The sequence below is a fragment of the Peromyscus leucopus genome, chromosome 14, assembly GCF_004664715.2.
Source record: "Peromyscus leucopus breed LL Stock chromosome 14, UCI_PerLeu_2.1, whole genome shotgun sequence".
Taxonomy (NCBI): domain Eukaryota; kingdom Metazoa; phylum Chordata; class Mammalia; order Rodentia; family Cricetidae; genus Peromyscus; species Peromyscus leucopus.
This window is the reverse complement of record NC_051075.1, coordinates 44,471,390-44,497,301: the sequence shown is the minus strand read 5'-3', so window position 1 is coordinate 44,497,301 and position 25,912 is coordinate 44,471,390. Positions and strand designations below refer to the sequence as shown.

Below are 25,912 nucleotides of genomic sequence, written 5' to 3'. Positions count from 1 at the left end.
CCCTGGAAACCATTCGCCAGTCACCCTGACTTCCTTTTTCCTCGGCACTCAGTCCATCATCCCTCTGTCATGGCACACAGCGCCAGGGGCTGCCAGCCTGGATGGGACAACCAGCTCCTCTGGGCTGCTTGGTCTGGTTAGGGATTCAACAGGAGACCGTATTCCGGCAACTACCCACACCGTCAAGAAGGGCGTGAAAAGGCTTGGCTTTCCGGTTGTTAGGGCTGGAGTCTCGGTGGCAGCCCTGATCCGGCTCCATGTCCCCCTCCCCCACCGCCGGTTCCCTGTAAGTCAGACTCAGTCCCCCCTCTCTGCCTCCACCACCAGGCAGGCTTCTGACCTCAGTCCAGGAATGGGGTTTCTCTTCCTCCTTTGCCCACCCCACAAAACCCCCAGCCTCTGGCTCTCAGGAGAGCTGGCTCTCAAGCTGCTCTCCAGAGCCCTGGTAGCAAGTTGGAAGGAAAACTGGCTGGCTGGGACTTCTGTCTCCACCTGCTGGCCATCCCGACCCTGCCGCATGCAGCTCTCAGTCTCTGTCCCCGACACTCTTAAACTGCCGCCACTGCCGCCACTGCCGCCGCCGCCGCCGCCGAGACTTCTGCTGCAATGTCCTGTAACACAGGACCCCGAGACCCCAGGGGGAAGCAACATGCCCTGACAGACAGTGCGTGGCTCCTGTAGGATCCGCTTCTGCTGGAGTCCCCTACCTAAAAGTTTCCACTGAGACAGCGAGCAAGGGAAGCTAACCCTCTGACTGTGTTGCTGTCCCCTAGGGACCCTTCCATGAAGACTGAGACGGGCGCAGCTGCTAAGAAGAGCCTGCTGACATGACATCGGCCACAGAGTTTGAAAACGTAGGCAACCAGCCACCTTACAGCCGGATCAATGCCCGCTGGGATGCCCCGGATGATGAGCTGGATAATGACAACAGCTCAGCCAGGCTCTTTGAGAGGTCCCGGATCAAGGCCTTGGCAGGTACTGCTTGGTGCGGTGGGGGTCAGAAGGTCACACTCACCATCCGCATCAGGTCCCTGTCCCTTCTTGCTAGGGTGGAGCCTGCTCCGTACGTGAGTCCTGGTAGGGCGGTAACCAAAATAAGAAAGCCAAATTCGGAAAGCAACCCCTTCCCCGAGAGACTACAGGCTTTTCAGCAGTTTGTCCCAGAATCCCTCACTCCTTCCTAAGGGCTCTGAGAGGCAGGGGAGTGCTGGCCGCAGTGGTGGGTGGGTTCTGCCATCTGTCTCTGTCCCAAGTGACCTGGGACCAAAGTCCCAGTGTGAGGAAACTCTGGGTGGAGGAGTGCCTGAAGGACCCACCACACAGGCACAAGTTCAAGAGCTGTCCCGTGCCCTTAGTGCCCTGCCTATCCATGGAGAGAGGAATTAGCACCCTTGTCTCTGTGGTCCAGATGAAAAGAGGAAATGGAAAGCAGTAGCATCCTTTCCAGTCTGCCTCAGGAAGGAGAGCTTGCTGCATGGAGCCGCTCATCCTTGAACTGGGATTAGTACTTGGCAGTGAGGCTTCCCCAGACCTCATGAGGCCACCACCGCTTGCCCCCCCCCCTTTTTTTTTTTTGGTTTTTCGAGACAGGGTTTCTCTGTGTAGCTTTGCACCTCTCCTGGGACTCACTTGGTAGTCCAGGCTGGCCTCGAACTCACAGAGATCCACCTGGCTCTGCCTCCCGAGTGCTGGGATTAAAGGCGTGTGCCACCACCGCCCGGCACCCCCCCCCCCCTTTTAACTAACTGTTTCTATTGTCGCCCTGGAATTTGACTCAGAGGATGCATATTATGACCCTAAATCTTTGGTCAATAGAGAAACTTTGAGCTACATGGGCTGTGTGGTGTTGTGGGGTACGGGGTGGAGCTGGGCTGTGTGGTGTTTTGGGGATATGGGAGTGGATATGGGCTGTGTGGTGTTGTGGGGTACGGGGTGGAGCTGGGCTGTGTGGTGTTTTGGGGTACGGGGTGGAGCTGGCCTTTACCTGATTGGACCTGAACACCATCTTTGGTTGCTGCCATCTTCCACCTCAAAAGAAAGTCTCAGCCCTTCCCGTGGTGCATTCTGGGAGTGGTTCCCTGTCTTACAGCTTGAGGTGTCCTCCTCCTTGTCTCTCTCCACTCTGTTCCCAGACACCTTGGTTCCTGGGAAACCTGGAGGCATGAGCAGGGACCCAGGCCCCTTGGGAATGGCTTCTCACTCCCAAAAGGGGCTGTGGCATCTCAATCTCCTCTGTCATCACAGGACTTGGTCATCTCCGTTTGTGTCCTGTGTATTGTAGGAAACACTCTTTCCCTCATCCTCTTACCTTCCCTGACGCCACAAAACCCTTCTTTGGTTTTTCTTGGGGTTATGGAATAGCAGTGCCTCTTTCCTTTTGCTTAAACACTTTGAACTTCTTCAAATAGCCAAACCAACTTGAAACACTTGGCTTGTCCTTCTGGGCCTACATTTGGCTGCAAGGGCCCCAGTGGTGCCCAGGGAAAGGGTAACCATGTTCCATAATGCTTCCTGAGGGACAGAATGAGAAGCAGGACTGCCCTGTGCAAATTTTTACATCTGTTTTAAAGATAACACATGTATGTCTTTGTATACACACACACACACACACACAGAGAGAGAGAGAGAGAGAGAGAGAGAGAGAGAGAGAGAGAGAGAGAGAGAGAGACGTGTAACATGAATTGTTAGAAGGTCTTATTAATAAAAACAAACCCGGAGCCACGTATTGGGGTGAATACTGAAAGATCAGAGAAACAGAGCAAGCCACAGCTAACCTCACCTCAATAACTTCTCAGCTGATCCTATTTCCTCAAACTGGAAGCCTCTTGAGTCCTCATCCAAATGGATCTCAGCTGAACTGCTGCTGAAAGCCTAAAAGCTTGACAAACTTAGTTCCTGGTCCTCATGCCTTAAATACTTTTCTGCTTCCTGCCATCACTTCCTGAAATTAAAGGTGTGTGTCACCATGCCTGGCGGTTTCCAGTGTGGCTTTGAACTCACAGAGAGCTGGATGGATCTCTGCCTCCAGAAGGCTAGGATTAAAGGCATGTGTACTACCACTGCCTAACTTCTATGTTTAGTATAGTGGCTGTTCTGTTCTCTGACCCCCAGATAAGTTTATTGGGGTGCATAATATATCAACCACAGAGAGGAAACCTAGGTAAATTTCATTTTAATAATTATTTGTTGTATGCCCACAAAAATTCAAATCTAACCCCCCAGCTAGACACGAAAGGAGAGTGGGGAACCACGGAGATAAATTCAATACAGCATCTGTCTCTAAGGAAGTTATAATCTATTAGGGGAAAATGAACTGTGCTCACAATTAATTAGCATGAGAGTGTTACTGGAGAAGAACTGTGGGGAAGGCAGGCACATAAATTAAACAGCAATGAGGGAGCAAAGGAGATGATACATAGACTCAGAATAGTTTGTGGGGGCATGAGCCATGAGCTGGGGACATTCGCCGTGAAGCCTGTGCGTAATCTGGGAAATCAGAAGGGTTTGGGGTGTCTCCAGTGGACCTGGGTGGGGCAGGGTACTGGCTAGCAGTTAGATCTGGCAAGCCAGTGGAAAAGTGGTAGAGATGGGTTAAAAGGCAGAGAGGAGGAGGCGGTGTCAGGGGAGACACTTCAGAGTCTGTCTTAGTCGATCAGGAAGCAGCCTTTCCTAGTGTCGGCTGTCCTTGCACTGTCTGTACAGTCACACCAGACGTTTGCTGGCTTTCTCCTGAGAGGTGATGTGGAGTGATCACTGCTTGACGCTAGCTCGGGCTTTGGGAAGGTCCGCTCCGCTGGATGGACAGAGGAGAGAGAGGGGAGCATGTCAGATTTCTTCAGTTTTAACTTGTTGAGACTTTCGTCTTCAGTACTCTTGGGAGCCTTCTTAGCAGGACAGGCAGGGGTCACCCTTTCTAGTGGGGTCTCAGGACGTGGAAGCTGTGCTCGATGCCGTCGTATCACGTGGTCTACCGCACACCACCTGTAAGCAGGTTAAGGCCAGAAGGCTTCTTTACGCTGGGGGCAGTCTGCTTGGCAGGTACCCGTGTGAGGTTGGGTCTATTGGGCTGCCATTTTCTTTCTGCTGTTGAAGGTCTGGAGTGGAGGAAAATATCACAAGCTCCAGATTGGAATCATGAGTCTCCTTCCGTTGCTATTGCCATGGGAGAGCACTTAGCCCTCTGTCCCAGTCCTACACAGTGGCTGGCGGTACTTTCCCAAGGTTGTGAAGATCAAATAAGCTAACATTGATGAAAAATGAAAAATCAATAGTAAAAAAACTAGTGAACGGTGGATTTTTGTAAGCTCTCTATAAATACTTTCTGTCCTTTCTCAACCCCAAATGCTCAAGATCATTGGCTCAGTCCCCTTGGGCTATCTCAGGACCTGTTTCTTCCTCCTTGATTGCCCCTCCCTCCCCTCCACGCACACAGTTTACCTGGGGAAGCTGCAGATGGAGGAAAAGGCCAACAGGCTCCTGCAATCTCGTGGAGCCTCCGTCGCTGTCACTCAGAATCTCGTTTCCTCACTCACTTTTTGGGTAGCCCAGGACGATAGAAATTAGCCTGCAGCCTGCGTGTGGATGCTGCCTCTCTCCATGAGGCCATCTAGTTCAAGACCTTTGCTCTGCCTCCAGCCCTTGGGGGCCCAAGCCCAGACTGTAATAGGCTTGGTCAGATCCCCTCCCAGCACGGCAGACCCTCCACCTGCTGACCCTCAGGTCAGCAGACTCCATGTTTTATCTCTGAAGTACACCTCCTGTCCAGGTTAGAGAACACCCTCCCTATTCTCTCTCTCTCTCTCTCTCTCTCTCTCTCTCTCTCTCTCTCTCTCTCTCTCTCTCTCTCTCTGTGTGTGTGTGTGTGATGGTTGATTCTTCCCCCCAGGCCTCACTTAAAACAAGCCATCTGGTTACCCTGCCTTTGTGTGTAAAAACCTGAGCTCACTCTAGAATAAGTGACTTTTGATTTGAAATATCTGACTAAAGTGAAGGGGGAGATGGAGGGAGACCGCTTGCAGAGGTGATGCATCTGCCCTTGGTGGAGGTGCATTTGACCTTGGTGGAGGGTGGGGGAGGTGGGGAGCGGGAGGTGTGCCTGCAGTGCTGGGGCCCAGAAGGAATATTTCCCTTCGGTCTGGAAGCATACTTGGACTTCTTAACAGCAGTCTCTGACTGGCGGCATTGACCAGGCTGAGTGGTGGGCAGCCTGGAGGCTTCGTCCCGACCAGCCTTTGATGGCTGTCTCTGGTGGAGCTACTTTTCCATCTGGAGTCCGCTTTAAGGGTTAGAGAAGGGGGACAGCTGAAAAGGCAAAGTCCCTGTCCTTCCCAAGGCTCCAGCCTTCATGTTGCAGACGGCGGGCTCCCAGGGTCTCCTAGAATCCACCCTCACCACCTCGGGTCCTGTTTCCTCTCCCCGTTTGGGTTGGAAACTGCTCACAGACCTGTGTGGCCGACTGAATGGGAGGGAAAGTGCTGAGGGCGGCACAGATGTGCAACAGCTGGAATGCTGACCCCTGTGCTCTCTCCCCACCACCCCTTCCTGCCCACACACCCTTCCCTGCACTTGGTTATGTACCCGGGTGAGGATGCCTGGGGACAAGCACCACGGCCCAGGTGGAAGAGGAGGACCAGAAAGAAAGCAACCCAAAGATGTCCCCAGAAGAGAACTCGGTGCAGGGGGGCCTCCCTCCCTGCTCCATCTTCCCACACCCTTCCTCCTCCCCACTCCCCCTGTCTTACGGGCGCACAGCTTGGCATCCGTACCCCCATATGCCACTCACTGCGTGATTTATGTGATTCACGGCCCCTTCCCTGCACACAGATGCATCTCGAAGGCTGCAGCACAGAGAACAGTCCAGAGTCTCCTGAGGGGCCTGTGAGGAAGAGAGGCTGCCGGGAGGCTGCCATGTTCTGTCTCCGTCTTCCTAGGAGCTGCCCAGTGGAACAGTTCCTAAGGGAGAGACTAGACAGAGCCCCTCCTGTAACACAAGGGCATGACATTATGCAGCTGGCTTCACTCTGCCTTGAAGCTGGATCTCCAGAGTGCTTCAGAAGGGAGGCTGGCTTCCTCCCTGTGTTCTCTTGGTAGTCTTCTTCCTGGCAGCGGGGTGAGGCTGAGCAGGGAGAGTGAATGATGACAATTTAAAGGCTATAACAGGGCCACGAGGGGGGTGGGGGGCACCGCAGGCCCTGAGGTTAAGTTCTGTAACCAGCAGATAGCCCATCCAAATCTCAGGGTGGCGGCCCTCAGGGGCCAGTGCTCCTGGCTCCTCCGTGGCTGTTCAGGACTCCCCAAAGAGGGCACCATGGGTCTGTCCTGACCCTGGTAGCCAACGGCTTTCAAAGTCTCCTAAGAGATGCCTGAGGACCTATCGCTCAGGCTGCTTTGCTCACTGGTGCCAGGATCCTGTTGTTCCTACTGACCCAGAAAGGGCTTTGCGGCCAGAGGGTGTCTGATTTCCTGAGGGAGCAGGGTTTTACCTCAGCGGGTGGGCAACCACTGCTTCAGGACAGCCTGTTGATGGTTTCAGAAGCAGTAGCTGCCACCAAGACATCAACTCTTCCAGGTCACAGCATCCCTCCAGCTGTCTGTGACACTAATGGCAGCTTTTAAGGTTTGGGGGTTCTGTTTTGTTTGGGTTACTGTCTTCTCAGAGTTCGAAACAGTTAGAAATTATATATTGGGAAAACATTATTCAGATAAATATCTACTCCTCAGCAGTCATTTTAACGTACCGTCCGAGGAAGAAAAATAATTGGATCAGCAGCTTCCTCTTGGAGGTGGGCAGTTGTGAAACTGAGCCCCACCCCAGCCAGGCCTCTCTCTGCCTGGATGAAGCTGCCGTTTCCTGTGCAGGAAACTTGCAAGAGAGGGCACCATGCTGCCTGAACTGTGTGGTCCCAGGAAGAGCTCCCTGCCCAGGACAGACAATACTTCCTTGCATTGTCTCCTCTCGTGTGTGTGTGTGTGTGTGTGTGTGTGTGTGTGTGTGTGTGTGTGTGTGTTGAGTGACAGTCTTCAGATGCTGTCCACCTTGGTTTTTTGAGTCAGGGTCTCTCACTTGGCCTGGAACTCACCAGGTGAGCGAGGCCGACGGGCCAGTGAGTCTACCTTTCTCCACCTTCCCAGAACTGGGGTTCCAAGTGCACGCCCCCATGTTGACTTCCTTACATAGGTTCCCGCAATCTGACTCGGGTCCTCATATTAATACGGCAAGCTCTTCACTGACTGAGCCGTCTCCCAGCACCCCTCTCCTCTCTTGATGAAAGCTATTCATCCTTCCTGAGACTCTTTACAGAACCAGGCTGTTCCCCTCACATGGGTGGCTACTATCTATCATTGTGAAGAAGCTTTATCAAATATTAATGCACTGAGGATAATAATAAGAATCTGCTCCCTCCCCGTGCCGTGCAGTCTGAGTGAGCCACATTAATAGCCTCCTCCATCTTTGGGACATTCCTGTGGGTTGTCAGCCTCGTTCCCAAGGGCAGGCTCCAGCGCCAGGCCTCCTAGGGGCAGCCATCTCCCCACCCCCGGTTCCCCGAGGGCTCCCTCATACGCTGCCCGGCTGAAGAGGTGCCGGGTGTTGTTTTCAGAGCATCTGTTCACTTTGCTCGTTCTTCTCTTTTTATCGTGTCAGTAAGAGAGAATGCTAGGGAGGCAGGCTTCTGGCAGAAGGCTGGGAGCGCTCTGCATCCCAACACTGGCTTTCAGATGTTGGAAACCCGATCTGCCAGGAAATCTCACCTTACAGTGGAGTGAGAGAGGATCAAATAATCATACACACACCCGAGACACACACACACACACACACACACACACACACACACACACACACACACACACACACACACTGGGGAGGTTTCCTGGAAACCTTATATGTTTATAACATCACCGGTAGCTTATAACTCACCCATTAGGCTTGCTTCAAGCATAATTTAATTGTAGAGGAAGGAGGGGGGCATTTAGGAATCATCTCCTAGAGGGCCTTAGAGGTTGTAGAGAAATCCTGGAAGGAAGCAACAAGAGCCTCAAAAAAAGGTGGCAAAGGAGACTGTTTGCAACAGGAATGGCCGACTGAATGGTCAGAGGGAGAAACTGTCAGCTGAGAGAGCTGTGGTCTCAGGATCGGAGCCGTGGCCTTCAGCAGAGGGCTGGAGAGCAGGGCCGCTTCCACTCATCAGAGCGCTTTTAGCAGGTAGGTGGTGTGGTTAGGTTTGGGCCTGAGGGGTGTGGGGAAGCCATGTAGAAGTCTAGGAAGGGCAGATGGCCTCTTGAGCTGGGGGGCCACCACATGCTGGCAGTAGTGTTCTGTCCTGATGCTGTAGTTGAGGGAGCTTGGTCCTCCACTCTTCTGCTCCTCAGACCTCTGGTTCCTCACCTGAACACTAGGAGCTTGAGTTAGATGATGCTCCAGGCTCCTCCAGCTCCCCCTACCTGAGAAGCCACTTACGGGGCATCCTTGACAAAGGTCAGAGTGCCACTTTATCCTGATTGATGGAGCTTTGGGTCCTGGCTTGGGGAAAGGGAATTTTGCCTTGTTAACGAATCACTAGCTCCTCCAGAAATTCTTGCCTGGGCTGAGGCTGTGTCCTAGACCACTTTGACTTCTGTAGTTTCACCTCCCAGGGAGTGCTTGCCATGCGAACAGCACATGACCCTTGTGAGCGAGTCTGTGTCCACATGCTGACACCACATGACCCTTGTGAGCGAGTCTGTGTCCACATGCTGACACCACATGACCCTTGTGAGCGAGTCTGTGTCCACATGCTAACACCACATGACCCTTGTGAGCGAGTCTGTGTCCACATGCTAACAGCACATGACCCTTGTGAGCGAGTCTGTGTCCACATGCTAACAGCATATGACCCTTGTGAGCGAGTCTGTGTTCACATGCTAACACCACATGACCCTTGTGAGTGAGTCTGTGTCCACATGCTAACAGCACATGACCCTTGTGAGTGAGTCTGTGTTCACATGCTGACAGCACGTGGCACCTGTGAGTCTGTGTTCACATGCTGACACCACATGACCCTTGTGAGTCTGTGTCCACATGCTAACAGCACATGACCCTTGTGAGTGAGTCTGTGTCCACATGCTAACAGCACATGACCCTTGTGAGCGAGTCTGTGTCCACATGCTAACAGCACATGACCCTTGTGAGTGAGTCTGTGTTCACATGCTGACAGCACGTGGCACCTGTGAGTCTGTGTTCACATGCTGACACCACATGACCCTTGTGAGTCTGTGTCCACATGCTAACAGCACATGACCCTTGTGAGTGAGTCTGTGTCCACATGCTAACAGCACATGACCCTTGTGAGTGAGTCTGTGTCCACATGCTGACACCACATGACCCTTGTGAGTCTGTGTCCACATGCTAACAGCACATGACCCTTGTGAGCGAGTCTGTGTCCACATGCTGACAGCACATGACCCTTGTGAGCGAGTCTGTGTCCACATGCTAACAGCACATGACCCTTGTGAGCGAGTCTGTGTCCACATGCTAACAGCACATGACCCTTGTGAGCGAGTCTGTGTCCACATGCTAACAGCACATGACCCTTGTGAGTGAGTCTGTGTCCACATGCTAACAGCACATGACCCTTGTGAGCGAGTCTGTGTCCACATGCTAACAGCACATGACCCTTGTGAGTGAGTCTGTGTCCACATGCTGACACCACATGACCCTTGTGAGTGAGTCTGTGTCCACATGCTAACAGCACATGAGCCTTGTGAGTGAGTCTGTGTCCACATGCTGACACCACATGACCCTTGTGAGCGAGTCTGTGTCCACATGCTGACACCACATGACCCTTGTGAGCGAGTCTGTGTCCACATGCTGACACCACATGACCCTTGTGAGCGAGTCTGTGTCCACATGCTGACAGCACATGAGCCTTGTGAGTGAGTCTGTGTCCACATGCTAACAGCACATGAGCCTTGTGAGTGAGTCTGTGTCCACATGCTGACAGCACGTGGCACCTGTGAGTGAGTCTGTGTCCACATGCTGACAGCACGTGGCACCTGTGAGTCTGTGTCCACATGCTGACAGCACGTGGCACCTGTGAGTCTGTGTCCACATGCTGACAGCACGTGGCACCTGTGAGTGAGTCTGTGTCCACATGCTGACAGCACGTGGCACCTGTGAGTCTGTGTCCACATGCTGACAGCACGTGGTACCTGTGAGTCTGTGTTCACATGCTGACAGCACGTGGCACCTGTGAGTCTGTGTTCGTGCCTTATCCAGGTTGACCCCACAACCCCTCAAGTACCCTGTGAAGTGGGCAAACAGAGCTGCTCCCCCCCCCTTTGCAGACAGGACAGGAGTGATGTTGCTCCTCACTGTGCTAAGTCTGCCAGCCGCCCTGCATATTCCTGAGTCCTCCATGATCTAACTCTGCTTTACACCCCACCCCAGATGCCTATTCTGGTGTTCTTTTCACCTGCAGCTTCTTGAGGCTCTCTGGCCAAAACCTTGAATTCACTGATGGCCTATAGACTCAGAATACTGTCACCTGCCAGGGTGACATATATATCTCTGATCCATAGAATTTTCCAGAGAAACCCATGTTATTTTACATCCAGACCTTTCATGTCACCCCGAGTAGAGGCATCTGTCACTGACTCTGAATTGGTTTCCCAGCCCAAGCCACTCTGGGCCCAGTCCCACTTACTCAGGGCAGTTGGAATCATTGTCCTCCAACACGTTTGTAGGGTTGCTCTTCTTTACCTCGGAGCCACCAAGCTCTTCATCTGGAGTACCAAATTCAAATTCTCCTTTAGCTTTTTCTCTGGAAAAAGCAGTTACCTGCTTTACATTCCAACCCCCAAACATGCACACACATAAACACACTTGCTGGTTGTGAATGAAATGAGGACATGACCTCTCGAAGAGATGGTTGAGGGGAAGGTCTTTATTGTTGATATGAGGGAGAGGATGGCCAGAGGCATCTGGAAGGGTCCAGAGCAGGGAGAGAAAGTAGTAGACTGAACACAGCCAGTAGACTGAACCAGGCCACGAGAGGAGAGGGAGGGCGACAGAGGAGAAGAAAGAGAGAGAGAGAGAGAGAGAGAGAGAGAGAGAGAGAGAGAGAGAGAGAGAGAGAGAGAGAGCGAGAGAGAGAGCGAAGGAGATGAGAGCCAAGGGCGGAGGACCAAGAGAGAGCCAAGAAGAGGGCGCATGGCCGAAATGACAGGAATATATAGGAATGAGAAGCTGGGGGAAGGGAAGGCCACAGGCTGGAGAAGTTTAGGGTAGGGGGCGGGGTGTGAGGAGCCAGGATGCCAGCGTGGACTCAAACAGGCACTTGCAGTACTGAGAGAACCTGGCATGCACGTTGGTGTTCTAATAAGCACCACAGTTAGCCATTTGTCCTGGATTTCTTTGGATCTGACAGTTGCCCCATGGATTATTCGGGTTCCTTTAGAGGAACAGAACTTATTGAATGAATTTCTGTATATAAAGGGCATTTATTAGAATGGTTTACAGGCTGTGGTCCAACTAGCCCAACAATGGTGTCTACCAACGGAAGGTCCAAGAATCCAGGAGTTGTTCAGTCCGTGAGGCTCGATGTCTCAGCTGGTCGTCAGTGTACACCACAACCCCAAAGAGTCAGGCTCTAATGCCAGTGGAGGAAGGGGCTTGCCAGTGAGCATGAGAGCAAGCAGGCAAAGAGCCAGCTTCCTTCTCCCGTGTCTTTATATGGGTGACCAGTAGAAGGTGTGGCCCAGATTAAAGGTGGATCTCCCCACCCCAAAAGATTTGGATTAAAGGTGGATCTCCCCACCCCAAAAGATCTGGATTAAAGGTGGACCTTCCACCTCAAAGAACCAGATTAGAAGTGGATTTTTGAGAATTTTCCCACTTCCAATGAATTAATTAAGGAAAAAGCCCTCACAGGTGTGCCCACCATTTGGGTTTTAGTTAATTGCAAATGTAGTCAAGTTGCAACCAAGTATAGCCATCACACACACACACGCACACGCACACGCACACGCACTCGCACTCGCACACGCACATGCACATACACATGCGCACACACCCTCCAGCACATGCATGCACGATGCACACATGCACACACACACGTCCACCCAAGGAGCTTTGAACAGGATCCCCCCCCCCTTTTTTTTTTCATTGTCAAGGGATCTTCAACCCTCAGATCAAAGCTCGTCTTCAAAGATAAAAATGTTTTGGTTGAAACTGATTTATGATACACTGGTTTCTTTTGCTGTGACAGAGAACTTCAGGACAATTACTTTTACTTCTTTTAAGCACTTTATAATCAGAATATTTTAGCATAGAAAAGATAAAAAATAAAGAACTAAAGACATTGCTAAGGTCTCATAAAGCTATGTTCATGCCTGTAGATACATGGTTATATAGGTATAAGAATGTTACCTACAATTCTAAATCTTTTTTACTAAACACACTATTATCAATTCTCACTAGCAAATATGCAGATTATCACTTTAATGCAATGATTCTCAACCTTCCTAATGCTGCGACCCTTTAGTACAACTCCTAATATTGTGATGACTCCCAACCACAAAATTATTTTAGTTACTGCTTCCTAACTGTGATTTTGCTGCTGTTGTGTATTGTTATGTAAATATCTGATATGCGACCCCCGTGAAAGGGTTGTTTGACCCACCAAAGGAGTTGCGAACCAGAGGTTGAGAACCACAGCTTTGATGGCTTTCTCGTCTTCCTTTACATGAGTTTACTCCAAGCTAGTTAGCCGACCTTATTGTGTTCAACTCTTACCATTTCTGTGTGCTTTATTCTGACATTTTGTGTCTCCAGGTTTGCAGTCACGTCCTAAAGCTCCTGTTAGGGATCAGCTCTAGCTAGACTGTGAATCCTTCAGGGCAGGGTATACTGGAAGTGACCTGGTAGAAAGGGAAATTCCTTCCCTAAGAGTTAAACAAGAATAGAATGGATGCCACCAACACCATTTATGATGTGTCCCCGAGGGTCTGCTTCCAATCCTCGATGTACAGAGGATTGGCTTCTGTGTCTCCGAGGCTAGTCCCAAGTTCATGGGAGTGAAAAGCGTGACTCACTGGTTGCCTCAGCCTTGGCTTCCAGGAGTGAAGGTGCATGCTCAATGAGCCAATCACAGGCCTCTCTTGTCTCTCACGGGCCAATCACAGCCTTCTCACAGTCTATCATCTGCTTCTCAGGGGCCTCTGATCCCACTTGTCTTTCTGGCTCATGTTGTCTCTGAACTGGTTAAAATGCAGACTCCTTCAAAAGGCTGCTCTTTTTAAATTTTTAGCGTTTATTCATCGGGGGTTTATGAACTTTTACCCTATTCTCTGTGACATCTGTTGTTTCTTATTATTTAAAGTAATATATGCTTGGGGGCTGGAGAGATGGCCCAGTGGTTAAGCGCACTGGCTGTTCTTCTAGAGAACCCAGGTTCAATTCCTAGTACCCACACGGCAGCAGCTCACAACTGTCTGTAGCCCCTGTTCCAAGGGATCAGACTCTCTCACACAGACATACATATAGGCAAAACACCAATGTACCTTTAAAAAAGTAATATATGCTCATAGCAGAAATTTGCTTTTTTTTTTTTTTAGCTTTTTTTTGTCATTGTAGAAACTATTTATATGGCCAACTAAGAAAACAAATACCACCCATAGTCTTAGTACCCACCTTTATTTTTTTTTATTTATAAAGTCATATTATGCATATAGCTTGAGAGCCTGAATTTTTCCTTAAAATATATCTTACCCTTTCTTGTCATTGAAACTTCTTATATAGCCTTCTTGATATCCTCATTAATGTAACCAAAATATCAAATTATCCCATCGTTGCTTTGTGGGCTGCCATTCTCTTCTTTTTGTATGTTTGTTTGTTTTGGAACTAGAGACTAAATCTTGGGGCTCCTGTACGTCAGGCAAGGTCTCCCCCTGGACTCCATCCCTAGCTCACCATCCTTTGTTTGGAGACATTTCAAACAGAGAAAATGGCAAGAGGTATAAAGTACTCAAGGAGTTTTATGGGCATAGGAGGAATAAATAGTTCGGCCACAGAGTTAACCACATCTTATGTATCTCTCCCAGTATATTTTCTGCATATTTAAACATATAGTCTATATTGGTTTTTCATAGCTTTTTAAAAAAGATTTTGCACAACTCTACACATTTTCACCCAATGTATCTTGAAATTATTTTATATTAATACCAAGTCTCTTCATTATATTGGCAGTTAAATAATTTTCCATTGTAAGAACATCTAATCTTAATGTAACAAGTCCCCCAATTGTATGTATTTAGGTTATTTCTAATCTTTAACTATTTGTAAAACTACAGTGAATAACCCTGAACCTACTTGATGCTGTACATGAATGTGCCTGTAGGGTAAATTCCTAGAAATGGAATCACCAGGGAAAGTATGTGTGTTTGAGATCATCCTTGCCAAAGTGCCTTTCACAGAGGCCGGCCAGGTTAAACTCTTTCCAGTAACCTGTGAATGCTGTGTTCTCCACATTCGTCACACTTCCCGTGTCATCTGATGAGTAAAGCATCCGTGTCTTCATGGACCTCCCTTTGGCTTTTTTACTTCTAGTCTGAGAAATTCCAAACATGAAAATATCAGACGTGGAGAGAAAATAATCCACCATCCAAATTTAGTGTTATCGATATGCCTGTGTGTTGGGGGCTGAATTATTCTGAAGTAAATTAAAGGCTCTCATGAGAGTTTACCCCAATTTCCTTTGTCTGTGTCTCTGAAAAACAAGAACATTTTCCACTTAAACATTACACCACTCTTATACCCGACACAATTAGCAACAATTCCCTGGTAATTAAATCTGAGAGAAATGTTTTCCCAGTTGTCTCATGATTACCTTTTCCAAGAAGAACCGTTCGTTGTTATATTTGGGTGTAGTTGTGCGTGTTTTCATTTATTTCTAGATTTAATGTTTATAAATGTTTTGCCTGCCTGTGTGCTTGTGCACTACATGTGTGCCTGGTGCCCACGGAGGTCTGACGAGAGCACTGGACTCCCTGGAACCCGAGTTGAAGTTTGTGGGCCACCAGAGAGGTGCTGGGAACCAATTCAGGTCTCCTTCCAGAGCAGCAAGTGCTATGAACTGCTGAGCCAAACCTTCGCATCGATGACATATGTGCTTTTAATGTGTGCTTCTACAGGCATCACGGGATAGCTTTTTGTATATTTGGAAGATATATATATATATATATATATATATATATATATATATATATTTTCTGTTAACTCTTTGTTCAGTGTGTTAATCATTTTCCTTTTAACTTATGGACAGTTGTGCTGGCCAGGTTCTCTTGCTATAACAAACTCCCAAGTTAGTCAACTTCTGAGGAGATGAGGTCTATTTTGGCTCAGTTTTTGAATGTGTAGACTGCATGCCTTCAGTGAAGTGACATGTCACAGTGGAAACACAGAGAAGGTTGGAGCTGCTGACCTCACAAGATATAGGTGCGCACACAAGAAGGTGGGAGGAACCAGGATGGGGGCAGAGCATCGGGTCCTGTAGCTTTCTGAGAACCTGTCCTGGCTTAGTTGTGTTTCTGTTGCTGTGATAAGACACTGAACCAAGGCAACTTATAGAAGAAAGATTTTGGGAAGGGTAGAGTCCGTGACCATCATGGCAGGGAGCACGGTGGAGGACAGGTGGGGGGGGCGTGGTGCTGGAGCAGGAGCTGAGCGCTTGCATCCTCATCCTCAGGTGGGCTGCAGAGAGAGCTCACCGGGAATGCTGTGGGCTTTTGAAACCTCAAAGCCTGGTCCCTGTGACACACCTCCTCCAGCAAGGCCACCCTTCTTAAACATTCCAAATAGTCACCAGCATCTTTCCAAATAGTCACCAACTGGGGACCAAGAATTCAAATATGGGGGCCATCCTCATTCAGTCCACCACAGGCCCCAGTCACCTGAAGACCTCCTGCTGTGCCTCACATCTTAAAGTTTCCACTGCCTTCCTGAAGCAGCCAGTTGTGGACCAGATCGAACTTCTATTACATGGACATTTGGGGAGCATTCCAGGTCCAAACTATAGCAGTATTTTTTTCACATATTAAGCAGATTAATCTCTGTGATAGAATCAGTGGGATTTCTCCTCATTAGTTTGCCTTGCTCATAGTGTCCCCCCCCCCAAAAAAAAACATACAAATTTTTAATACATTTGAGCTTTCAATCCTTCATTTTTTGGCTTTTGGATTTGATGTCATACTAACCCTCAGTTAGCCTTATTTTAAACAACTAGTCTACCATCATTGATTATTATATTTTTATAGTTTCATTTTGTACATTCTAGTTTTTTATTCAACTAAATTTGGGTCAAAAATTGGATAAAAAAATTCAAGTGAATTTGATTTTTTAAAAATCTTCCTGAAATATGAAGTATAGATTTCATTTTTCCCGAGTGGTCATCTCCTTTTGCAAAAGCTTTTACTGAATAATCCTTTTCTCTTCTTCCTACGTATTTGAAATGTGCTTTTATGAGATGTCAAATGCCTATACGTAGCCAGGACTGTTTCTTCTTCATCGCTGTGTCCACCTTTCATATGATAATAGGGCACAGTTTTATCATAAGGTTACACTTGAAGTTTATGTGGTCCATTTGCTCAAAATTTCTTTTGTAGGCCTCAGGAATCTTTTAAGGTTGTCTCTATGTAGATTTTATTTTAAATACTTATTTTAAGATGTAGCACGAACCATTTTGTCTCTTTATTATCATTAGAGGCCTTGCAAATTAATATTTTGGGATGACTCTGCCATACCTTCCCTAGTTCTTTTTCTCTCTAGAGTTAAATTAAGCGTTAAAATATTTCTTCCCATTCCCACTTCTGCCCTAACCCTTGTCCCTGCCTTCTGGATAGCTGGGAATTGAACTCAGGACCTTTTAGTCTTTTTCCTTCTTTCCTTCTTTCCTTCTTTCTTTCTTTCTTTCTTTCTTTCTTTCTTTCTTTCTTTCTTTCTTTCTTTCTTTCTTTCTCTTTCTTTCTTTCTTTTAAAGTTTTGTTCGTTTTTTATGTGTATTGGTGTTCCGCCCGCATGTATGCAGGTGTGAGGGTGCCAGATTCATTAGAACTGAAGTTACAGGCTGCTGTGAGCTGTCATGTGGGTGCTAGGAATTGAACCCGGGTCCTCTGGAAGAGCAGCCAGTGCTCTTAACTGTGGAGCCAACTCCACAAACTAAGGTCTGTATTTCTAAGCCTCTCACTCCAGAGATTTCCATGTCCGTCTTCAAGCCTGTCTTCTAGACATACTCTCCTCACCTGCAGCTGTTGGGTGGCCTGTGAACAACCTTCCACACCTGTCTGTTTGGGCTCATTCCGTCTCCCTCTTGCCCTTCCAAAGTGCTTTTCTTCATGAGGACCTTTTTGTCAATTCCAGTTGTCAAAATGACCTCTCTTCACATTGACTCCATGAGCATCTATTGTAGGTGCTATTCATCTGGAAACCAATCCAGCGTTGCTTTGTGTAGCGTGTGCATTTGTATTAGTCAGGGTTCTCTAAATCTCTAAGCCAGTGGTTCGCAACCTTCCTAATGCTGCAACCCCTTAATACAGTTCCTCATGTTGTGGGGACCCCAACTACACAATTATTTTCGCTGCTACTTCATAATGGTAATTTGGCTACTGTTATGAATCATTATATAAATATCTGATATGCAGATGGTCTTTTAGCGACGCCTGGGGGTCACACCCCACAGGTTGAGAACTGTTGCCATAAAGGAACATATCTGATAGAATTGTGTGTGTGTGTGTGTGTGTGTGTGTGTGTGTGCAGGCTGACATGCCATTTATAAGAGTGGCTTATAGGCTGAAGTTTGTCTGGGTGGTCCAACAGTGGCGGTTTCCTAACAGAAGGCTAACAGTTGAGTAGCTGTTCAGCCCATGGACCGAAGGTCAGCAGTTCTAATCTGGTGCTTGAGTCTTGGAGGATTCCTAGAGAGCTTCCATCTACATTGGAATCCTGAAGTACTTCCTAATACCGACACAGTAATGCCTCACCAGCAGAACAGATTATGATTAATTTGCCAGGGAGCGTGAGGGCAAGCAGGAAGAAGGCAAAAGCTCCCTTCCTCTGTGTCCTTTGGCGGCTGCCAACAGAAGGTGTGGCCCAGATTTAGAGCAGCTCACCTAACCTCAAATGGGCCAGTCAAGACAGTCCCTCCCAGCCATGCCCAGCCGCTCAGGTTTTAGGTGATGCCAGATGTAGTCAAGTTGATATCCGTGATTGGCCACCACAGTCTCGAGAAAATACACTTTATTTCTTACGTGGCCTCAAAACAAGCTGTTAGTGAGTTTGTGTCTCTTGAACCAGATCCTTACTGAGGGAGTGTGAGCCATTTGTCTCCTATCTCAGCAGCCTCTGGGACAGCTTGGATCTAGTGACGGTGGCGGATGGATGGATGATACCTTCTGGGTGCCGGCACTTTTCATATACAGCCTTACCTGTCAGTGGGTCGCTGTGTGAGGGTCTCAGCACCGTGGGTATATGTGACGTCAGGATAAACTTTTGCAGGGAGTTGGGAATGAGTGTGGCCCCAGCTCGAGGGGGAGGAAGGAAGGAAGAGGAGCAGAGGAGAGCGGAGAGGCCATGTTTTAAAGCTGCAGAGGCATGAACCCGTCTGTCATAGTTAAGGTTTCTATTGCTGTGAAGAGTCTATGTGACCATGGCAACTCTTTTTGTTTGTTGTTTGTTTTTCGAGACAGGGTTTCTCTGTGTAGCTCTGGCTGTCCTGGAACTCACTCTGTAGACCAGGCTGGCCTCGAACTCACAGAGATCCGCCTGCCTCTGCCTCCCTGAGTGCTGGGATTAAAGGAGTGCACCACCACCATCCTGGTGGTGACCATGGCAACTCTTACAAAGGAAAACATTTAGTTGGGTGGCTTGCAGTTCAGAGATTCAGTCCATTATCATTCATAGTGGAGCATGGTGCTGGAGAGGTAGCTGAGAGTTCTTCTGCATCTTGTACAGGCAACAGGAACTGAACTGAGACACTGGACGTGGCTTGAGCGTATATGAGACCTCAAAACCCACCCCCACTTCCTCCAACAAGGCCATACCCACTCCAGCAAAGCCACACCTCCTAACAGTACCACTCCCTGTTAGCTTATGGGGAGCCAATTATATTCAAACTATCACAACTTCCATGTTCTCCTCCCCTCCCTATTTCCCCCCCACCCCCCTACCCCAACCTCTCACCTCCTCCCCCGCCACCCACCCCCTCTCACCATGCTCCCCATTCCTGCATGGGCAAGGTCAGGGCTCTAGAAATAAGCACTAGCTCCTCCAGGGCCTCACTGAAGCTTTCTTCTTCTTCCGATGTTAAGATGGTTGGGTCTCTTGTGAACAGCAGGCCTCATACACAGCCCCCTCTCTTCCTGTTCATACTGCCATGGTTCCCGGTGCAGCTGGCTCAGGGCCACTGGCCTCTCCTGCACTCAGAGGGCTCCCGAGGAGGAGCGTCTAGGTCTTGAGGGAGGAATGTGCTGAGCACGTAGATATGCGGAGCCCAGTGAACAGCTAATGGAAATTAATCCCCACCCCTGGGCCCTTACTCCGCTCTCGATCATCATTAGCCTCGGAATCTTTCCTGTGTCTCAACACTGCAAAGTGTTTCCACGGTGCTAGGGATTCTGCATAATCTTCTCCCCTTAAATTAAGGCAGCCGAGAGGCCATCTGCTGCATTCCAAGCCTGCAACTCCAGCATCATCGTGTATTGAAAACTGAGGAGGGTTCAGGGTGCTTTCGGAGACTTCTGTGCCAGTATTTACGCCAGCCCAGCAGCCTGGAGTTAGAGCCTGTGTCCCTAGCTAGAAACATGTCCTTATTCTTTGCCAGGTGCAAATAAACAGGGGTTAGCACCATGTAGTAATATCTTTGGATTATTTGGGGGTTTTGTTGTTGTTGTTGTTGTTTTGTAGACAGGGTTTCTCTGTATAGCCCTGGCTGTCCTGGAACTAGACCAGGCTGGCCTTGAACTTGCAGAGATCTGCCTGTCTCTGCCTCCTGAGTACTGGGATTAAAGATCACCTGTCAAAACCTTTGGATTTTTATGAGCAGGATAAGTAGGAAACAAAAAGTGGGCGTTAGCTTTCGAGAGCACTCACCTCTGCAGTGGCCGAGACCTCCAGTCCCTTCATTGGAGGTTTCACCTCTGACTTAAGGAACAGGTCTAGGGAAGGCCTTGGGGTGGGGGTAGAGGTGGCTGTAGTTGGCTCTGCTAAACCCCCGCATACCTCAGAATAAATACCATGCATTCTGTCCAGCATACCATCAAAACTTGACTTACATTTTTTGCTAAAGCAGCCCTTGAAATCAAGAAAACGTTTTAATCTGCTGTTGACGGAAGGGTACGTCGGGGATTTCCTTGGCCCAGAGGCCCGGAATGAGTGAACGCCACTGAAGTTTTACATTTATTTAAAATCAACACAGTTCTCCTCCACTTCGTGGAAAGGCTCATTTAAGTGGCTGCCTTAGAAGTGTTTATGTGTGGCTCTCACACCCATCATAATTCTCCTAGAGTCTGTCTGCTCAGGATAGGAACCCTCTGGCTTGTCCTTGTGTTCCCTACGACCTCCACTCAATGCTGAACACCTTATGGTTGTACAGTAAGCATTTGCTGAACGGATGAACAGATGACTGGAGAGACTGAGTTGTTAACACTAGGAAGGAATCTGATGCTGTGAGCCTCGGGAGCTGCCGGCATCAGCATCGTACGGGGGGGGGGGGGGGGGGGGGGGGGTGGTAGCACCGGCTCAGCTCCCCTTTATGTTGTATCAAGTCTGGACTCAGTTGAGCGCACATCTAGCCTCCTCTCCCAGTATTGACATTCCCTCCTGCCTGGGGAGCCCTGTGTCTGCCCTGACTGTGACTCACTCACACACACTCTGCCCAGGGATCCTGCGGGTCCTGCAGGCCCAGACGTACTACAAGGTCAGCTCCTGCCCTGGATCTTCAAACGCAAGTGCTCAGGAGCCCAGAGTCATACACTGTTCTCAGAATCACACTGTCCTCTCTCCCGACGCTTCTGGTGTATGATCCTCCCCCCCCCCCCTGCTGTTCCTCTCTGCCATTCTTTCCCCTTTATTCATGCTGTCCAGTCTCTCCTCTCTGTCCCAGGCTCGGATGCCTCAGCAGTGTTTACTTGCCCAGAGGTGCTAGTCGATACTCATCTGACTAGTTTAACATGGGCTGGGGGCTTGGTTTGCGGATTTAGCGTGGAGGTACCTTGTCACCATCCCAGGGCTGAAAGTCAGGATCCCTTGTCTGTCATTCTGGGGGTGAGATGGTGACGTATGCGACGGACAGCTTCCAGCCCAAGCCTTCGTTCACAGCCTTTGACCTCCTGTGGATCGGAGGTCTGCATGTCTCAATTCTTATTGTTGTTTTCTACATAGCAGGAATTGGCTGCTTGAGAGTATACAACGTATCATTAGGCCTGGCACAGGCCTGCCACATAACAGAACTGGATAAATGCTTCACTGGTCTCCCATGATACAGCTCCAGAGTGCCTACCGGGCATCAAGCTCCAGGCCTGAGAATGGAGAGGCCATTGAGACAGACGACTATGGGCCCCATGAGCCAGTCTTGTAGGAAAGACATATATTCAACTAATCCTTCCCAGTGAGAATTCAGGAATCACAGCACACATGAGGAGCCCAGAGAGGGAGTCGAGAAAAGCCCTCCTGAGAAGTCCATTTGCCCTGATTTTAAGGGATGAATATGAATTAAGTGAAGGGCGTGGAGGAAAATGCTAAGAGCATTCTAGGCAGAGGGAGTGGGTGGCTGGGTGGAGGTGGGGAAAAGGGGATGATGGATGGATTGAGAGATGGATAGAGCTGGTATTAAAATCTGAATTCAGTGGTACAATAGTGCAGAATATTCTGCCTGACATCAGAAAACAGGAGGCTGAATCGGGGTGTCTTGCTACAGTGCATAGATGGTGCTATGGTGGTGGTGGTGGTGGTGGTGGTGGTGGTGGTGGTGGTGGTGGTGTGGTGGTGGTGGTGGTGGAGGTGGTGGTGGAGGTGGAGGTGGTGGAGGTGGTGGAAGAGGTGGTGGTGGAGGTGGTGGTGGTGGTGGTGGTGGTGGAGGTGGTGGAGGTGGTGGTGGTGGTGGTATGGTGGAGGTGGTGGTGGTGTGGTGGTGGTGGTGGTGGTGTGGTGGTGGTGGTGGTGGTGGTGGTGGTGGTGGTGGTGGTGGTGGTAGAGATGGTGAAGGTACCGGTGGTGGTGACTGCTCCACTACCTCAGTTCTGATGCTCCCATGTTGCCAAGGTTGGCATGTACTCCCAGAAATGAGGAGGAATGGATGCAACAGCCTCCTCTGCCGGGCAAGAATGACCCTAGAATTAGAGTAAAGCCCTTCGGCTCCATGGCACGCCAACCCTCCTGACTCCGGACAGCTCACCCAAGGCTCTTCTTCTCGCCCAGATGAGCGGGAAGTTGTTCAGAAGAAGACCTTTACGAAATGGGTCAACTCCCACCTGGCCCGAGTATCCTGCCGCATCAGCGATCTCTACAAGGACCTGCGGGATGGACGCATGCTCATCAAGCTGTTGGAGGTGCTCTCCGGAGAGATGCTGGTAAGGCCCCTCCCAGCCTGTGGCTGATGCCATCAACCCCTCTTCAGGAAAGGCATTTGCCCGAGTGCAGAGGGTTCCCTCGAACTGCCAGGGTTTCTCCGTTTCCTCTTCGAGGTTCCATCCTTACAAAGTCAAGGGTCTGTGTGGCTGACTGAGTTCTCTGGCTTCTCCTCAGACTGCCTCGCCCCTTTTGGCCACACCCACCCCTTCATGCTCCTCCCAGAAGCTCTGCAGAGCTTTGCCATTCTCCCTGGGGCCTGGGCAATCCGGAGCTGGGATGCATGGGCCTAGATGTGCGAGCTGTTGGAAAAATTTGCATTCCTCTTGGAACCAAGGGGAAAGTATGGAAGGAAGGTTGCTGTGTACTTTGCCGCAGGTCCAGGTGGACACCTGTTAGGGGGCCCCTTGGCTGTCCCTGCCCAGCACTGTAGTAGGTGGGGGTGTTTGCTTTGCTTCGTCACTCCCTTGGTGACCTTAGGATCTTCTTTGCCTCTGCTCCCTCCATGTATAGAACGAGGTATTGGGAGCAAGCGCTTCAGGGTCTGAGTGAAAAGGCACCGTGTTCTTCTACCTTTTCAATTCCAGGCTGCAGTTCTTGCCTCCTTAGCCCACACTTGAAGGAGTTGCCCCAGGATCCCTTCAAAAGATAGTTAGGAGAGATAGGGTACAGTGCTTGAGGCCCTGAGTCTGACCCTCAGAATGCATGCAGGAAAGCTGGGCTTAGGGGTATGTGTGCTTTTGCAATCCCAGCACTGGGGAGGTGGATACAGGGAAATCCCTGGGACTCCCTGGCCAGCCAGTCCAGCCGACTTGGCAAGTTCCAGATCTGTGAGAGACTGTCTCAACAAAACAAAGCAAAATGGTGAGCAGTGACTGAAGAATGGTACCCAAGGCTGTCCCCAGGCCTCCATGTGCACACACACACACACACACACACACACACACACACACACACACACACACCCCTACATATCTGCACACACATGCATACATACCCACATACTAGCATTCATAATCATAATCATCCCCTTGGGTGCTGGCTGGGGTATTCTGGGGAGGAAGAAGATTTGGTGGGAGTGGGGACAATGTCCATCACCTATTGGTGAAATTATTAAGGCCACTCCACGTAGTTAAAAGGATATTTATTTAATGGCATAACTTACAAATTAAGGGATAGGTAGGTCGTGGGGTCTGGGGAAGGTGTATCACAGTCCAGCGGTGTTCTCTGGAGCTCTGCTCAGTCCACCTCCACCATTCAGTGTCCTGGCACAGAGAGAGCGCACAGAGAGAGCGCTGGCCCATCCAGCTCTCGGGTCTCCGGGCGCCTCCCCTGGCCCCGCCTCGTAGGCGTGACAGTTGCCAGAGTCTCAGTGGGGGTTGGAACTTCCAGATCCAAGCTGGAATGGCTACCCACTACAATCACCCATCTAAAAATCCATTCTTACTGCTGACTACGATGAGTAGTTCTTAGAAGTGTGCCTGGTACACAGCAAGTACTCCGTTCGCTGTCTGTCGTGCTGTTGAGTTTGATTGTCGTTCAGCGCCCACTCGGAAGGCTGGGTCAGACCCAGAAGGGCTCCTGTCAAGCCTGGTTGGGTGCTTCTGAACCTTCTGGATTCTGCTAACAGGAAGGAGGTGCTGGAGCGAGTGCCCAGCCCGTTAAGCACTGGCTCCTCTTTCAGAGGACCTAGTTTCCGTTCCCAGTACCCACATGGCAGCCTCTAACTCCAGTTCCGGGGTATCCAACGCCCTCTTCTGGCCTCTGTGGCCACTGCATGCACATGGTGTGCTGATGTATATACGCAGGCAAAACACCCATAAACATAAAGCTGAAAATAAATACCTGTAAAAAAAGAAAAGGGTCAGGAGTGACTGTGGATTTGACCAAGAGGATGAAGGGCAGAGCTAGCTGATGGCATCAGCGGATACAGGTTGCAGCCGCTCCTGGTGTGACGGTGAAGTCCCGTCATGCCCACGAGGCCATTCCCGTCCCTTAGCCAAGGCCCACCAAGGGCAAGATGCGCATCCACTGCCTGGAGAACGTGGACAAAGCTCTGCAGTTCCTCAAGGAGCAGCGTGTGCACCTGGAGAACATGGGTTCCCATGACATCGTGGACGGCAACCACCGCCTGGTCCTCGGCCTCATCTGGACCATCATCCTCCGGTTCCAGGTGGGTCCTGTGGGTAGAAGAAACCGAGGGGATCTCTCAAAGCTGGTAAGGGACTGAGAGCTTACAAAATGCTGACTAGAGCGTGTTGATGTACATCTAGGGAGGCTGGAAGCCCACCCTAGGGAACAGTGATCATAGGATGGAGGACCTACATCCTGTACCATCCCAAAGCACTAACACTCAGGACAGCTATCCGGCTATAGTCTTTTTGAGGGGGAAAATAGAAGTTGACTTGTAGCTAGGTTGCAATCTGCTGCAGGACTGGATTTTTTCGCCTCTCACCCTTCATGTGTACCTTCTTCATGTTTGAAATAATATGGTTCAGAAATTGCAAAAATAGTACAGAGGAAAAAAAAACCTCCCTTTATACTTTTTAAACTAGAAATGTTCGCTCATCTAAAATTCAAGGCTCTCTCCTTGGTCCTCAGCCTCCACCTTAGGAGGTGATGCTGTCCACATTCAGGGTTCTTCTTCCCTTAGTTAACCACATTTGGACACACCCTCACAGACATACCCAGAAGTATGCTTCATGCTCTACTGGTCTGATGGCCATAACTCAGGACAACCATGTTGACAATACCAGCCAACACTCATGTTGTACCACCCAGTGAGCCATTGTCCCTTCAAGGAAGGCCCCAGGCCACTTTGTCAGTTCTTAAACTCCTGTTAGAGGGATCCGATTGATGTTGTCCCCTCTGATACAGGGTGCCATTCTGGTGGACGGAGGCAAAACAGTCAACTAGGACCCAAGACTTTAGGGTGTAGGGTGTTTTAGGGATGAGTGCTGCAGATGTATGGAGGGGCAGAGGGAAAGAGTCCCCCCACCCCAGGAAAGCAGGAAGGCATCGAGTCAGACACCGAGTTACTCTTCTCCTTCTCCTTCTGCCTCTCCCAGATTCAGGACATCGTTGTCCAAACTCAAGAAGGTCGCGAGACACGCTCAGCCAAGGATGCGCTGCTCTTGTGGTGCCAGATGAAGACGGCAGGGTGTGTATGCCCTGGAAACCGGCCACTACTGTGTTCCCTGTTAGCCCCTCGCTTCCCCTAGGGCCGTGGTTCTCGACCTTCCTAATGCTGAGACCCCGCAATACAGGTCCTCATGTTGTGGTGACCCCCAACCATAAAATTATTTCTGTTGCTACTCCATA

General features: G+C 49.7%; 1 protein-coding gene across 2 annotated transcripts in view; it reads left to right on the top strand.

Annotated features, from left to right (window-relative positions):
- Sptb (spectrin beta, erythrocytic) overlaps positions 1-25,912 on the top strand; it is a 131,168-nt gene that overhangs the window by 53,708 nt on the left and 51,548 nt on the right. For both annotated transcript variants that reach the window (XM_028876067.1, XM_037210644.1), the window contains 4 exons: positions 774-975; positions 22,442-22,593; positions 24,591-24,764; positions 25,660-25,751. In XM_028876067.1, coding sequence (XP_028731900.1) covers positions 828-975; positions 22,442-22,593; positions 24,591-24,764; positions 25,660-25,751 — 566 coding nt within the window. In that variant the 5' untranslated portion in view covers positions 774-827. The remainder of the gene's footprint in view (positions 1-773; positions 976-22,441; positions 22,594-24,590; positions 24,765-25,659; positions 25,752-25,912) is intronic.